Below are 15,662 nucleotides of genomic sequence, written 5' to 3'. Positions count from 1 at the left end.
ACTTATTTACACCATTACACAGGACTATAATAGAACATTGATTGAGGGCACTGAAATTGATCGTAACATTTATGTCAGAGCTTTCTTGAGAGATTGGCCCAGTTAGACTGAACTCTTCTTCTATTTTGCAATAGAAATCATAGTTAGGATTATCTCATCATTAATATTCATGAACATATATTACACGGTTAAATCAGAGCCTCCAGAAAGTGTTTAGAAAAGCTACAAATTTGTAAGACTACTTCAAGTTGTGCAGTAGGCCTATATGAAACATGCGGCTTTTATTGATCAAGACTTGTCGTTGTTGCAATCAATGGCACAAGCTTGCATTTTACACATTTCCATTAGGTTTGATTGTCCTGTAGTCTGCAGCATTGTAAAACAAAATATATATATATATATATTCACATTTTTATGACGTGCATAATTTCTTAGAATGGTTGCCAATTTTTTTTCTAAAAGTCTATAAACATGAGAAGCAGGCCGGTTTTCTTCTCCATTGTCCAGATGCAGTAAACTGTTCTTTGATTTGTTTCGTTTATGCAAAACAAAATGAGCAAAAATAAAGTAAAGATCTAATTGAAGCAGAAAACAAAGTGAAAGTTTCGTATTTTTATCTATGCTAAGAACGACTTTCATCAATTACATGCGCTCACGTGGTATAGTATTACTTTATCTTTTGCAGGGGAGGGGCCTTCTTGCAACCCTCGCAATTGACTGGATATTCCTGTCGCCTGTAAGGACGTACAGGCGCTGGGATTGGATGAAGTGGGCGGTTCGGCATGTATCTCACCGCTCATAGAAGGGTAGGGTATGAGAGTGTGATCAATCTCAATCCGTCAACATTGGCAACCAACTTACCATAGTGCAAGACGCAAAGATGCAATTGATTTGATTTTGTTTTGGATTTTCAAAGCAGAAGTTTTCCTCTAAGACGAATCATTAATTTCGAATTACAAAGGGCATTCAGTTGCAATATACTTGATTTTAAGTGTGCATATACAGGCACGAACTCGTCCATTTGTGTACGCACCTTGGTTGTCTCGTTTTCAAGACTTTTCTTAATGTGGATATTTTTAATACACGGGATCTTCTCGACTTGAACACATAGACAGGGAATACAAACGACGAAAAACGAAAGATAAGGTGAGTTCTTCGATATTTTTTATGGGTTCTATTGATATTTTTTTTATTTTACCTACATGTTACCTTACCTACATGTTGCCTATGTAAATCACCTGATAGTGCTTGGATTGTCAAACCATACTTGTTGTGAAATTGTCCTCTATTATTTGTGATCTTTAACTTTGGCGTGCTTTGCGTAATTACGCAAGGTAGGATCCTTTCCAAATGATCGGTAAATTATTCATTCAAAACAGTCGTCCTCGTTTTAAGAGTATACTATAGATTTAATGCGAGAATTATCTTATAAGTTACTGAACATTTTATTCGTATATTGTAGACATGATGCAAGTAACACTTCAAGTTTGGTTGGCGCACTTTGATTTGGGAGGGCAAAGCTCTGAGGCCTTGGAAAAATGGGGACCAAATGTGTGTTTGGGGTGTTGTTAATTTATTTTGCTGATAAGACCTGCTCTGTTAATTGTCTCCCTGGAGGTCTAATCTGAATTGTAATGGAGTTCATTTGCACAGAGTTTTAACCATTTACATTTGCTTAAACTCCTTCCTGCGGTTATGGAAATACAGCCACGTATTTACGCCTCAATAAAAATCCATCAGCCGGTCCGTGTCCTCAGCGTGGGCCCAAGTAGGTCTATTTAAAGGCGGTATATATTGATTGTTGCTACCCAATGAAGTGAATAACCAAACCTATTTGTCTCAACTTTTACATAATAACTATCTAAACGACCCCCACCTATTATGTAAATGCTTATTCAGATAGATTGTGTGTATGCCATCAGGGGCTGCTTGGTGGAGAGAGAAAAAAATCAAAACTTTACAATGTGTCACTGTAGGCTTATACATTGTATAATATCATCGTATAATACCATATATAGCTACATAAAGCGGTACTAGTTGAAAACACATATTTAATATGGCACAATTGCAGAGTGCAAGATCTCCATATAGGTTTTTATATTCGGGTTGGCAAGATGTGATTTACCAGTGTATAGGCCCACAATAGCCTATGGCCCAACATTTGGAATATCAAACAACATGGTAAAAAGTATACCATTTAGGATACGTCTTAAACGCTCCCATAGCATCGAAATAAGTTGATGTAATAAAGGCCAAAATATTTGGACTTCCTCACTTAGTAGAAAAATATTTGCTAATGCCATAAAATGTGCTAAATTAGTAGTTTAATTATTTGGAAAGTCCTTGATGACCTGATTTATGTAAGCCGCCGTGACTGAAGCATTCCCTTAAAATGTTACTCAATTGGGGCAATTCCTATTGATCCAAGTAATTAATTGTCCAATAATTAATACATGATGCCTAATGTAGGCTGTTTGTTTTTAAAGCTAAATGCCATCATCAAAACAAGGGTTTCTAATTTGGCCATAATAAGTCATGTGTCAAATGGCATTAACACACGACTACCGACAGATTTCACCCGTAATTATTTCTTTACCGTAGTGATGGATGACTGCAACCCGAGTTTATAATTGGATATCGTTTAGCCATGTTAACGCGTCATGTCATACTTTGTTTGGGATTTTGGTAACCAACCGATTTCTTTGTTCAAAGAATCCATTTTCGATTAATTAGGAGAAATTGTGATTAACGTGCCACACAATTGGCTATGTGTCATTTTGTTTGCCATTATGGGGCGTGATAACTTTATATGTATTATTTCCAAATAATTATCAGTAACGTTTTTGCGGCTACTTGTGTCAAGTTTTTTTTTTAAATAGTTGCCAGAATAGGCTTTTCCTTTTGCTTGTTGATACTCCAGATGTAAGAAAAATCATGTCTTGTGATCTTCATGTCCTGTGATCTTAGTCTTAGTCTAATAGTCTTATTTTTACATCTACTCCTGACGCATTTCGAAAACCTTTTAAGTTACTAGATTTGCCCTGGTTAGCATGTTAAGGCTGCACTGTATCTTAATTCAACAAGTGATTTTATGGCCTATACTCATCATGCCTCTCCACACAGGGACCTTTCGACGGACTGCAACATCGGGGAAATCGATTTTTTTCGCGCTGACGTTGGTTTCCCCGTGTCCGTTTCTAGCATGATGTCATACCTCAAACAAGCCCCGTACGGCATGAACGGACTGGGGCTCAGTGGAGCGACTATGGACCTTCTGCATCCATCCGTGGGTTATCCAGGTAAGCAAGGAGTAAGGGAAATACACATAGTCTGTCGAACTAGGCCCACAGCCTGGTATTGGAGTACTCCTCTACCAGTCAAAAGTTTGGACACATAAGTCTGCACAAAGAAAAATACATATTCTTTGAAGACTTAAGAAGAACTGACCATTTCTGAAATATCCCTTAACCAATAATTTATAAAGCATTTAGTTAGGATCGTCAGTTGACAAATATTAGCCTACTATATTTATTCGTGAGATGTTGTAGGACCGAAATGCTTTGAGAACTTTTAATTGACAGTGTGTTCCTTTGCAGGTAATCCCAGGAAACAGCGGAGAGAAAGAACAACTTTTACGCGTACTCAGTTGGACATTTTGGAGTCCCTTTTTGCAAAGACGCGCTATCCGGACATATTCATGAGAGAAGAGGTTGCATTGAAAATAAATCTGCCAGAGTCTAGAGTACAGGTTTGTAGTGAAATTTGTTTGCCTTTTATTATTAAAAAGCTCTATTTAAGAACCAAATATCACATTATGTGAAAAGTTATTTCGTTATGGCATTAGCTAGTTATATTACTGGACTCGAGGTCTATGATCATTTACATATAACTTATTATTTAGAAAATAATTTACAAAAGTAATCACTTAAAAGGACAATCCTTTGAACTTTTGAATCCTCTTTTGAAACTGGCGTGAGAGCCTTTATGTAACCAGCTTTAGCGCCCCTCTCCCGGGCTTATATGGCAATTATGGCCGTTCCCTCTACAGTTTCAGCAATTTAGCTGAGAAATGTACACAGTAGACAGGGCAGTAGGCACCCAGCCCAGGTAGAGGCTGTCAATGAGATCATCACTACAATTTACTGGCATGACCTTGGAATGTAAAACTCCCGAATTCAAATCGAGAATTCTCTTTTGATTAATTACTGATCCTTTTTACCTCTGTGCTGGCATTTTACTGTAATTTAAAAACCAAAAGGTCAATTTGTTCTCCTGCAAGTTAAACTTCAAAGAGGTTACATGTTATTATAAATCTGGATTGTGACGTTGACCTGTCTCACATGAAATGTTCTGAAGGTGACCTCTATGCCTTTGTCCCTCAGGTGTGGTTTAAAAACCGAAGAGCCAAGTGCCGCCAGCAGCAGCAGAGCGGGAACAGCGCCAAGGTTCGACCAGCAAAGAAGAAGTCATCTCCGGCAAGGGAGAGCACCGGGTCAGAGAGCAGTGGCCAGTTCACACCTCCGGCTGTGTCCAGCACCGGCTCTTCTTCCTCCTCCTCTTCCTCGGCTTCGTCCGGCTCCAACACGTCGGGCCACGGAGGCCAAGGCCTGAGCGCTTCTTCCTCCGTCACTGCCCCTGTGTCCTCCATCTGGAGCCCCGCGCCCATCTCCCCGGCCCCTGCACCTCCCCCGGTGCCTGACCCCACTCCCCCCACAAGCGCCTCCTGCATGCAGAGGTCCGTATCGGCCAGTGGAGGAACCACCTCATACCCGGTGTCCTACAGCCAGACGGCAGCGGCCTACGGTCAGGGCTACCCGGCCGCAGCCTCAGGCTCCTACTTCGGAGGGGTGGAATGCAGCTCCTACCTGGCCCCCATGCACTCTCACCACCACCCCCACCACCCGCACCAGCTCAGTCCCATGACGGGCTCCTCCATGTCTGGCCACCCGCATCATCACATAGGCCAGACCTCAGGGCACCACCACCATCACCCCCACCACCACCAGGCCTACAGTGCGCCAAGCCTGGCCTTCAACTCCTCAGACTGTCTGGATTACAAAGAACAAACAGCGGCGGCCGCAGCGGCCTCCTCGTGGAAACTCAACTTCAATGCCTCAGACTGCTTGGACTACAAAGACCAGGCCTCCTGGCGATTCCAAGTCTTGTGACTTGTTCTTTTTTTCCCTTTCAAAGAAGTGTTCTTGTTTTTGTTGTATTCTTTTGAAGAGCATTCTCTTCCGAACGTTGAGAAGTTATGTAGAGACAATTACCAGGACCCTTTTAAGTTAACGTGTAAGAAAACAGATAACATGACATGTCCATTTGGCCTTGTGTTTTATTTTGCCATTAGAAATAAATCATCTATAGCTAGAACAACCTTACTGGTAAATTTGAATCAGATACCCATAGTTGGGGCAACAAGGAATATTTTTGAAACAATGAGCCACTATTGAGCTCCACTCATGTAGGCCTTACTCCCTCCCCTTATTCTGCGTTGGAGCAGGAACTGCGTGTTTTGGATTTTGCTTAAATACTCTTATTGACCCTCAATTAGTAGAGCATCACAATTTGTCATAAAACGTCTAGTGAAATAATCACAATTGTGATTCACCCATATCAGACTTGACATTAATAAATCATGACGCTGCTATTGTTTTTTTTTCTTCATTTTGCTGATATTCCAATTTATGTTGAATTCAACTTGGATATTGTTCATAACTCGTTGTCCGGACTGTAGTGTTGTATTTTGGAAGTTTAATTGCAGCACTTGTTTATAAGGTCAAATATTTTGCTATTGTTCTTTACAAAGAAATGTGAATTAGACACGCAATGTCAGTATTCCATTGAGATTTCAAATGTACATTCGTGTCTTTATAATAAAGATTCGCTGAAAACACGATTGAACACTTCGTTGCAAAGTTTTTTGTTGTCATGTTTTGCAAGACATGAGAACGAACATGGGATTCATTAAAGTTTCTGTGGTTGCTCCCCAGAAAACTTTGAACGCTTGATTTTGCACTTTCCTATTTACATACATCTAATTCAAGAAGACTTTATACTTTGAAGCAAATTGTTTTTGAACAAGACTAAACTTTCTTTAATTGACCTGTTCATTTTGCATGCCCCTGCATCAAGCACGGGAATTGGAATCCACTCATTGCAATCACTCTCCTATTTAAGAACTGGCATCTCTCTACCCTACATCCAAGTCCAGATCCATGTCGATAAGTAATAGGCCAACAATATATTTTTTTAAAGCACGTGCTTGAGGCACTCTCGTTTTTAAAATACAAGTTGTTTTATAAGATATGGGTTCTTTTCCAGAGAAAATGCACTGATTTGTTTTGTACTTTTAATTAACATAATTTCAATTGTCTGTTGGCGTGTCCAACTATTTGATGCAATATAGAAGCTTATGGCAAATCATATGCAGGAAAGTCCAGCTATTTTCCTGCTCAGGTTGCATTCTCCTGTGATATAATCTCAGTGGGCAAACCCCCACAGAGCTTCAATCAGAGCTGGTCAGGTTAGCAAACATGTACATTGGAATCCCAGCATTTATGTTTGCATGTTGACAGTAATGTATAATTTTGTTGATCTAAGAGAAAAAAGGGACAAAATCACGCTTTTAATTAACAGCCATCTCGTCTCTTGCGGTGTTCCACACCCGTGTGTACCAGCTGGACAAACAGGTTTAGGTAAACATGGCGCCCGGGAGCAGCCTACACGGCGTGTGTTTGCCCGGGTTGTATCCCACTGGGCAGCGCCAGTGTGCAGCCTCCCTTCCTCTCCCCTCCTCCCGCAAACAGGTCTGGGATTTATCACATTTGCATTGAACAAGGAAGAGCTAATTTATGACCATGTTCAGGCAATCAAGGCTGCTCATTTTGCTGAACACTCATCTCCCAAACATCTGTTTTTCGATGTCCCGTTACCACGACAGCAGCTCCTTTGGGTGGGCAGTTCCATATGCTGTTTGAAAACTTGTGTGTTGCGCTGTGAATTGAAATTGTTTAGGTGTATCTTTTTGGCCCATGAGAGACATAGGATAACATAATTAAATTGAGATCTACTTCATGAGCCAAATTTGATTATCATATCTTTTGATAGACTTAAAATGTGCATCAAGTATATCAAAGGTACATTTTTGTATTTATATGTTTTATGGCATCATCCTGGACAGTAAATCGGAGTGGAACACACTTTCAAAGCATGATGAACGTGTTCCCGTGCATTTTGCTTTCTGCACATGTAAAAACATCTCCTTCGACTTGCACGATACATTTCAAACCTCAGGCCCTTGGCTAAAGTTCATTCCGACAGATACGCTTCCTTTTCCTAATAAGGAGCAGGCCTATGCTCCAGAAATACTTCAAAATAACCTCTCAAGTAGGCACTCATGTACGTATAAGAACAAGGCACTTTGGCCCGGCTCCTGTCCCACACCTAAATTATTCACCGTGGGGACGTGGCCAATGCGAACAAAGCTACTTCCTTGATTGCATCGAAACCTGTTGGTGACCTGCCCGCGGAGGCGTCCGCGACCTGAACCGTGACAGCCGTCTAACCTTTTTGCATGTGTAGATGTTGTCTGTCAGGCTGAGTGTGAAGGAGGGCCGTCTGGTTGGAGAAATGGGATGGGTATACGGGTTGTAGCCAACAGTCATCCCTCGAATAACAGCAACAACAGATTTAGGGCCATGAGTTTGTAGGCCGCCATCAGGCATCGGTGAATCGTCAACGTTTCACTTTTTTGGGGTGGTTCTCAGAAGCGTTGTACTTCACACCACAAATAGGCCTGGAAATAACTTCATTTTCTTTTGCATGAATATAATATATTTTTTGTGCCCCATAAAAAGCTAAATAGTGTGACCGGTTCAGAAGTGGATTTTAAGTCAAGAGTAAATAAGGACAATACGTTATGGTATGAGAAGAAATTTACGTTTTTGTGCTTCTTTAGAGGCAATCGCTGTGAAAAGATGATAAATCTCTGAACATAAATAGGCCTACGTCCTGCAGGCCTGAACTAGAGTACGTTGTTTTCCTTTTCAACCACCATGTCATTGTTAAGCTCTTGTCAGAACCAAATGCTGATCATTGACAAGATCCTCTACACTTCTAATATGTTTTTCTAAGAGAGGCCCCAAAGGACCATCCCGTTTCCCCCACAACTCTCTAAACACAAACACAACCACCCAGCAGTGTTGCTTTAGAGATGAAAAAAAAAAAAACACATAAAGGGTGGAAAAGCCAAATCATGGCTTCTGATATTGTGCACTTCCAGTATACAGCTCCTTGTGTATATTTTCATATGGAAATCCCCTTTGCATGGTGGGTAAATAGATTACGATACAGTGGGGGATTAGGGATCGCCGTGCCGCGGTCTCGCTAATCCTGAGCACAGACTGTCAACAGCCCTGACATGTCCAGGACTCCTTCTCATACAAAATGGCTTCTCCGCTACTTAAAAAGCAAATCTGGAGGTTTCCGCCATGAATATTCCCCAACTCGTTATTCCTCGAGAACGAGTCAAGTCAGCCAGCGACGGAAAAAGCATTGTGAAAGAAAAAAGCGAGGATGAGAGATTGCATGAGGACAATAGGGGACACTGCGAGTTGCCCATGTTGTGTTTCAGGGTGTTAAAAAACGTTATCGAAATGGAAACACAAGTTACTCATGGTTTGGATGTCGCTTGGATGAGATCCGAGGGCTTCCAAGTCAACATCCCCTTGACCACAGATATCTGGCCAGCTGTTACTGAATGCAGCATGTAAAGTTTAACGCACAGGAGTCAGTGGATCATGGAGGAGACCCTGCGTGGAAGTAATGCCTCCAAGTGGCTCTTACTTCTGAGGATCTGGGAGCTAAACCAGGGCCTCTCCTTGAAACAAATGGCGATAGGGAATCTCTTTGTTGGGCCGTGCCTAAGCCTAATCTAATGATTCAGATGACTGGGGGCCGTGCTTAGTTGGATAGCCAGTGGCTCGGTTCAAACAAACCGATACGGGTGGAAGTTTCCCAAGGATTAACACTTAAGGAAAGAAAAAAACATTTTCAATACCAGTGCCTTACAGGCGATCCCCATTAACTTGAGTCTTGGAGTGCTATGGGGAATGTGAGCACTCTAAATGTTGCTGAGCTGTGCATTGAAGTCCATTTCCAAACATTGATACACCTTGGCTATTGCTTGAAAAAAAGACACCTGTTTATTTTCAGCCAACACAATTTCTTGTTCCGTCAATGAATAGGCTAGATAGATTCATGCAGGGGGCCTTCACTCAGGCTTACACAGAACTCTACATACGTATTCACGTGTGGCGTATTTCGCTTGTTAGCAGAGATGTCGAGGATAGGTCCTTGAGTAAGTACTATATATTGTACTAATTTCTCAAAACTAGCCATCTCAAGCTATTTAAGTATTTGTTTGTTGCTGTGGATAAAAGATAAATAGAATAAAATTAATACTAATCTGAACGATGAAGAAGCTAGAATTTCAAATATACAGCTCAAGGGAAGTTTGGACTTGTCTTAACTGACACCAGTTTCATCCAAGAAGGTAATGTTTATAGTAAATAATGACACATTCTCCCTAAATCTTGAGGCAGTATCTCGTTCGGTTTGGTGCGCAAGCTCTACCATCACTTTGATGATATATGACTAATTGTGGCAAAGAAAGGAATCTATTTGTTTGTGGTAGACTTTGTTGTGGTGTTTTGTGGCATGTCCCCACACGCGTGCGAGAGCCCAGGTTTGAGGTGCCCTTCGGTGTTGCTGTCACAGTTTGACGGACAGCTCAGCGCAACACAATGCACCTGGGATTAACACTGGCCAAGCATAAATAAACACGGGCGTTTTAAGGCCAGGCACCAAAGACAGCAGCTAATATGTCCAAAATACATTTGACGGCCTTTATATGGCCTCGTTGGATATTTTCACTCAGGGAAGTCATGTTTTAGTCAGTTCATTTCTCCATGGGAGTTTATTTAGCCTTAGAGTTCAGATTTAGAGAGTGTTGTATGGTGCTACTGAGTAAGTCCAAAAATACCAGGGAAGGTACAAGTCTACTCTTTCTAAGACCCCTGGGACGTGATACTTTATTTGCCATCCATCTCCCACTAGAATGATCAGTCGCATTGCAGTTGATCCATGTGCTCTCTACTGAATACACCGACACCAGTGGATGTGAGAAAGATAGAGATGGAGTGATGGAAGAACAGAGGAGAGGAGAGATGAGATGGGCACGATTCGGACCATTTAGAGAGGACGCCGATAATGCAGCTCATAAGCAGATCAGATATGACTGGTTTTATTCACAAATGTAACACGGGATATGCACTAATCTTATTTATTTAAGAGCTTTAAGGGCTCACAATGAGGGGCTTTAGCCTAAGGAGAGATCTGCTCTTATCATTAGTTTAGAGGAAGGCGATTAAGAGCAAATTATAAAATAAAGAATTAAAGTCTCGAGGCCCACAATCTAGATGAGATCTCAGTTCAATTGAATCCATTTGAAAGAGTGCAGTGACATATGGACTTCACCACGGGATACGACATGATGCATGGACAGGCCCACATATGCAGATGCAAAAAGACACACACGCACACGTTTCATATCAAGGACAAATGCCCTTGACTCAGCAATACAGTCCTTTTATGTCTGACCTTCACTATGACGCGGTGTCATTGCCCGCAGGCACAAGCCACTAGTGAATGAAAAGGGATGAAAGAAAAGATGTTGTTACATGGCGCGCATTCTCTCTGAAGGACTGATTCCAGTCCGAGCCACTAAGTAGGTCTCGGTCTCCATCACGTCATTCACGTGATGGGATGTCATCGTTAGTCCGAGTCTGAGGAAAGTCGTAAGGGACAAACCATCCACCCTTACACACACTGCTTTCCGGTAACTCCGTTCGGTCCCCCTTTTCATCTCGCCAAAAGAACGGTGTCGCTTCAGCAGAAAACACTTCCTTGGATTGTCTCATTATGAAAACAACAGAATCGGATGAAGGACTGGGCATACTAGGCGACTCCGCATGGGGGCAACCCTTTGGGTTTACCTAACCGACCCTGCGCAGTATTTGAGAGGAGATGTGACAGTGCAAGAATGGGGTCACCCTTTCCCCCCTCCCTCTCCTCTCCCCTGGTCTACCCTGGTCTCTGGGGGGGTGGGGTGGGGGGGGTTCATTTAGCCCGGTGGCTAATTAAAGGAGAGGGCAGCCCACTGGGTGAAACGTCAGTGCTCTCCTCCCTCTCTGCCCTCTGCACCACCGCGCCCCTCTCGCTGCTCCCCCCCCCCCCCCTCCCCGACCCCCTTGTTGTCTTAAAAGTGGCCGCGGGAGTGTTAATAATTTGTCTCTCTGTTCTTTTTTTCTCCCCTCGTCACTCTCTCCCCCTCTCCCCTCTCATGTCTCTTAAGTGATCGGGATGGGGTCCTTTTAAGGCCGGCTGCCCCTCTGTCTCTTGTCTCTCCATTCTTTTCTCTTTCTCTCTCTCTCCCTCTTCTTCCCCTTCTATCCTCTTTCATGGTCCAGGGCCCCGGCCCCACCTTTTCAATTTGGCCTGCTCGGCGGTGGCCCTTAGAGGGGGAGTGGACTGGAACTGTTGCTATCTTTGTGATGTCCTGTGATGTGGGCTTGGTGACTGCAGTTGGGGGGAGGGGGGCTGAAGTTGGAGGAAGGGGAGTAGGGGGGGGGGGCGGGGGGTGACAGAGGAGACACCTTGTGATCGGTGGACGGTCATGACAGGGTCCCGGAAAGGCCCCCCTCAGGAGCCACCCCCCTCGCCCCCTCCCTCCAAACCCTTAGAGAAGTTATCACACGGAACTTTGTGAAATGTTCCTTAAACGGGAATTCCTTTTCGAAGAAATGCGTCTATCCTAAAACCAGACGTTCCCGGGTGCCGGAGGAAAGCTGCAGGCAGTGCAGGAAAAAAGCGACAGCCTCGTCGTAGGCTGCCAAAAATGGAATTAAGTCAGTTGCCAGGCGGGATAAGGAATTGGATTCTTTTCCTCCTCTGTTATCCCCCTGGACCAGATCCTGTGGCCCCCCAGGGGGGTTGGAAGGGGGGTTACGGGGCCAGGTGGCACTATGTTGACGGCAACCACAGAGAACCAGGCCTCTGCCAGGTCTGCCTACCCCCTCTGACACGAGAGCACCAGACAGGTCCACATCGAGCCACACCTGCCCCTGACACAGAGCCCCAGCCTTGGCTTGGCCAGCTGCAGCTGGCTTGGGCCCCTGTCCGGATCCCTGGGTCTTGAACCATTGTTGCCTACTACACCAACTGGCTACATATGCACAGGCCTCGACCCAGCTGGATGATGTACTTGATAGTGGTATTTAGTGATATCAATGGCCTATATTAACCAAACCGACTTTTGTTTTCTGGTAACCCCTTATGCCAGCATGTTTCATGGCTTAAAGTCACATTCAAAAGTGTAAATGCTGGAAATGTGCGGATTAACAAAATAGTCATAGATGTGGAGAAAATCCTCTGATTTTGTCACGAGTGAACTGACGCATTCAATTTTCTCATTTTTCTCACTCTTTGTCTCCAAGCTCTAGAGTTTGAGTATTAAACACATTGAATCATTGAGCCCAGTGGTCCCCAGGGAACAGGGTTCTGGCATTTGGAATGGACCATCGCACCTCAAAATACATTTTCCCTTTACTTTTTATTAACATTATTATTTGGTCCTCCCAAGAACGATTTGGAATTTAAATTCCTCTATAATTGGGCATATATTTTCTCTGTCTGCCATGGCTGTGCTTATCAGTGAGGGGTAAGAATTAAGACCACATATGGAACCAAATAACATTTTTTTAAAGCCGGGAGACTTAAGTAGAAAATTGGCTTAGCATGCAGATAGCAAACTCAACAATGGGAACATATATACGAGCTCCGAGTGATTGAAGTCCCTGTCTTTCTGATGAACAAAGTGTTTGATTTTCTCCATGGCTCTTACATAAACTGCTAACTTGATTTCACACCACGGATCTGAGTGTGACAACAAACACTTTAATTAGAGGAAGATGCAGGGTAGGGGACTTTAATGTTCCTGAAGTGAAGAAAAAGGTGATAGACTGTAATAAATCCCCAGTGCTTCCCAGACAGGCTAAATATACAGCAGGATGCCAAAATATATTAATTTGTTCTTCCTCTCTTTTACTTTTCACATCTTATTATTTTTTTCCACTTCCACATTGGGAAAGGGGGAATAATTTTGCATAGTTAAAGGGGGAAATGATATCTCTCCTAAACCCAAATAGTCATTTGCATTGTGAATTTTTGTGATGCCATATCATTAGTATAGGTTTTGGGGCAATGGTTACAGTCCAGTCATGGATGTGTTTACCTGCTGCTCTCAGTCATGCTTGCCAACCACCCGAATCTGAGTGGCACCTCCAGAGCCTTTGAACCTAACCTCTCCGAACGCCAGGATTAGGCCCTTTCAGACTCCCTCCATTTTGAAGTAGTTGTTTTACGCTGATAAAAGCAAAGAGAGCGAGAGAGACAAAGTGAAAGAGAGTGAAAAGAAACGACCGACACAAAGAACCAAAGGCAGTATGGACACCCGGACTCGATTCGCACGTTATTAACCGATGGCCAGATCACGGAAACTGATAAACGCAAACCCAATAAACGCCCCAATCAACACTTCCCTCGGCCCTCCCTCCCTCCCCCCATACATTCAACCAGCCAACCTCCCTGACACCTCTACCCCAGTTCCAGCTTTATTGGTCAGCAAATAATCAAAGCACTTTTTTTTCTTTTTCTTGGGAGGGGATTAGAAAGGCGAAGCTTAGCCCGTTGGACCAAACACTAGCGGGGAGGCCAGGGGGTCTCCTTATCAGGGCCGGGCTTCTGCAGCCAGCCTCGCTACAGGACAGATTGCTTTCATATTCCCCCGTCTGTGGCACAACAAAGGCCCAACTACGCCGCCATAATGCTCCGACTCTGATGGGACGTTAAGGGCCCCGACCCGCGCCTTTATGTATTAATTAGGATGAGCGTGAGCTGATTTCCAGCCATTCTCTCTCTCTCTCTCTCTCTCTCTCTCTCTTTTTATCCATCCATCCCCCATTAAATTAGGTTCATTTCCTCATAGTCCCCCATTCCGTACAATGGGCTGGGTCGTGGCCGTGCATGAGGATGCGTCGGCTGTGGGTGTGATATGTATATTATAGCCTGACGAAAGAGACGGCTCTGTGCCTCTCAGATGCTGAGCAGGCTTGACCCCGCCCTTCACCTGGGCCGTCTACCCTCCTGTCTGTCATCGCACACTGCTGAGTGGATGTATGGAGGTGAGAGAGAGAGCCTCCCTGCATTTGGTTGCCCTTTAACCCCTAAACTTGTGTGGGAAGGATAGATAGAATGATGCTGCCTCTCCTTGGAATGACGACCCGAGCCCTCGTCCGAGACGGTTGGTAATCTCGTGTCAGAAATAATCTGGAATAATCTGGTTGGTAATCTGGAAACAGAAAAGGTTCCCAGGAAAGCACATTTTTCCATTGTGAGTAACAAGGCATATATTGTTGCATCGAAATGTCCTTGTTGTTTAAATAGTTCTTCGATGTTGGCATGATTCCACAATGTTCTTCTTCCGCAACGAGACACTCCTGATTGTGGCACAAGGACAACTGTGAAGAACTTGCAGTGGATTGCAATGATGAGAAGAATTGCTCAGTAGAAAGCAGTCTAGTTCAGAAAATAGTTCTGGGCCAGGGCAAGGACTTGGTTATGACTGGGATTACCTTGCTGTTGGAGGGGCTGCATGGAATACAAAAGACGCTTGTGTGTTGTGAGGGGGAGTTAGACGGCAGTGTGTATTTGTATGAGCGTGTTTGTGAACGAGCAAGCTTGTGCAGGGATGCAGTGTGGGTTGGTACACGCACATGTTGTATAAGATCTCTCTGGCCTGATTGGCTCATACATGGATTGGTCCAAAAAGTTGTTGACACCAAGATCAACGTTATTAACATGACTACATTTCTCAACAATCCCCACATTGAAGAATTCAAATGGTAAGCACCAGTCTGTGGTGTACAGTGGACATAAGTGGTGTTCAGGTATGCTAAGGCAAGCAATGGTGTAGTTTGGTTAGTACAAAGGATTGCACAGAGAGTCATTGTGACTTTGAAGGGGCACCTGTTCAGGATTGGGGGACCCCAGTCGGTGTCGTGTGCCAATGTGAGTGCCAGGAACTCCCTCTAGTGGTAACTATGAATCAATGCACTCTCAAGTGAACGGATTCCTCTTGCACTCCCTTCTGTTAACTCTTCCTGTTTTTTTCAGGCCTGGGTCTTTGTGGTTCTCCACAGCCGAGTAAACGAGTCCATAAAGTGGAATACTAACTGTGTACATTCTCTTTTTAAAGCACAACGGGTATAAAGAGACATGGGGGGCAAAGTAGACACATATAAAAGCCAATACCATTGCCAATACAATACCAATGTTATTTGACTTTTACTTGATTGTTATTTGTCTGTCAGACTTAAAACAGGGAAAGTTAATATATTTTTTACGATGCAAGAGTCTGTATAGTCAGACAAGTTCAAACAGTTCCTTTCCTTCTTTGACACACATCCTCAACCATTGGCAAATTCGTTCTTGTTTTCGCGATACCAACGTTTACCAAAGCAAACTCAATGTTTCCTATCAAA

General features: G+C 43.5%; 1 protein-coding gene across 1 annotated transcript; it reads left to right on the top strand.

Annotated features, from left to right (window-relative positions):
- The first annotated feature begins 737 nt into the window (after nt 1-737).
- LOC124483546 (homeobox protein OTX1 B-like) lies at nt 738-5,820 on the top strand. Its single transcript, XM_047044039.1, has 4 exons — nt 738-1,146; nt 3,124-3,299; nt 3,597-3,748; nt 4,383-5,820. Exons 2-4 carry the CDS (start codon nt 3,203-3,205, stop codon nt 5,166-5,168), a joined length of 1,035 nt encoding a protein of 344 aa, XP_046899995.1. The 5' UTR covers nt 738-1,146; nt 3,124-3,202; the 3' UTR covers nt 5,169-5,820.
- Nucleotides 5,821-15,662: the final 9,842 nt, after the last annotated feature.

The sequence above is a fragment of the Hypomesus transpacificus genome, chromosome 21, assembly GCF_021917145.1.
Source record: "Hypomesus transpacificus isolate Combined female chromosome 21, fHypTra1, whole genome shotgun sequence".
Lineage (NCBI taxonomy): Eukaryota > Metazoa > Chordata > Actinopteri > Osmeriformes > Osmeridae > Hypomesus > Hypomesus transpacificus.
Note: the sequence above shows the minus strand (reverse complement) of the source record. Positions and strands in the feature narration are given on the sequence as shown.

Coding starts and splice junctions, on each gene's coding strand:
- LOC124483546 (XM_047044039.1), top strand. CDS start 3,203: ATGATGTCATACCTCAAACAAGCCCCGTACGGCATGAACGGACTGGGG. Junction 3,300..3,596: donor TCCATCCGTGGGTTATCCAG/GTAAGCAAGGAG, acceptor GTTCCTTTGCAG/GTAATCCCAGGAAACAGCGG. Junction 3,749..4,382: donor TGCCAGAGTCTAGAGTACAG/GTTTGTAGTGAA, acceptor TTTGTCCCTCAG/GTGTGGTTTAAAAACCGAAG.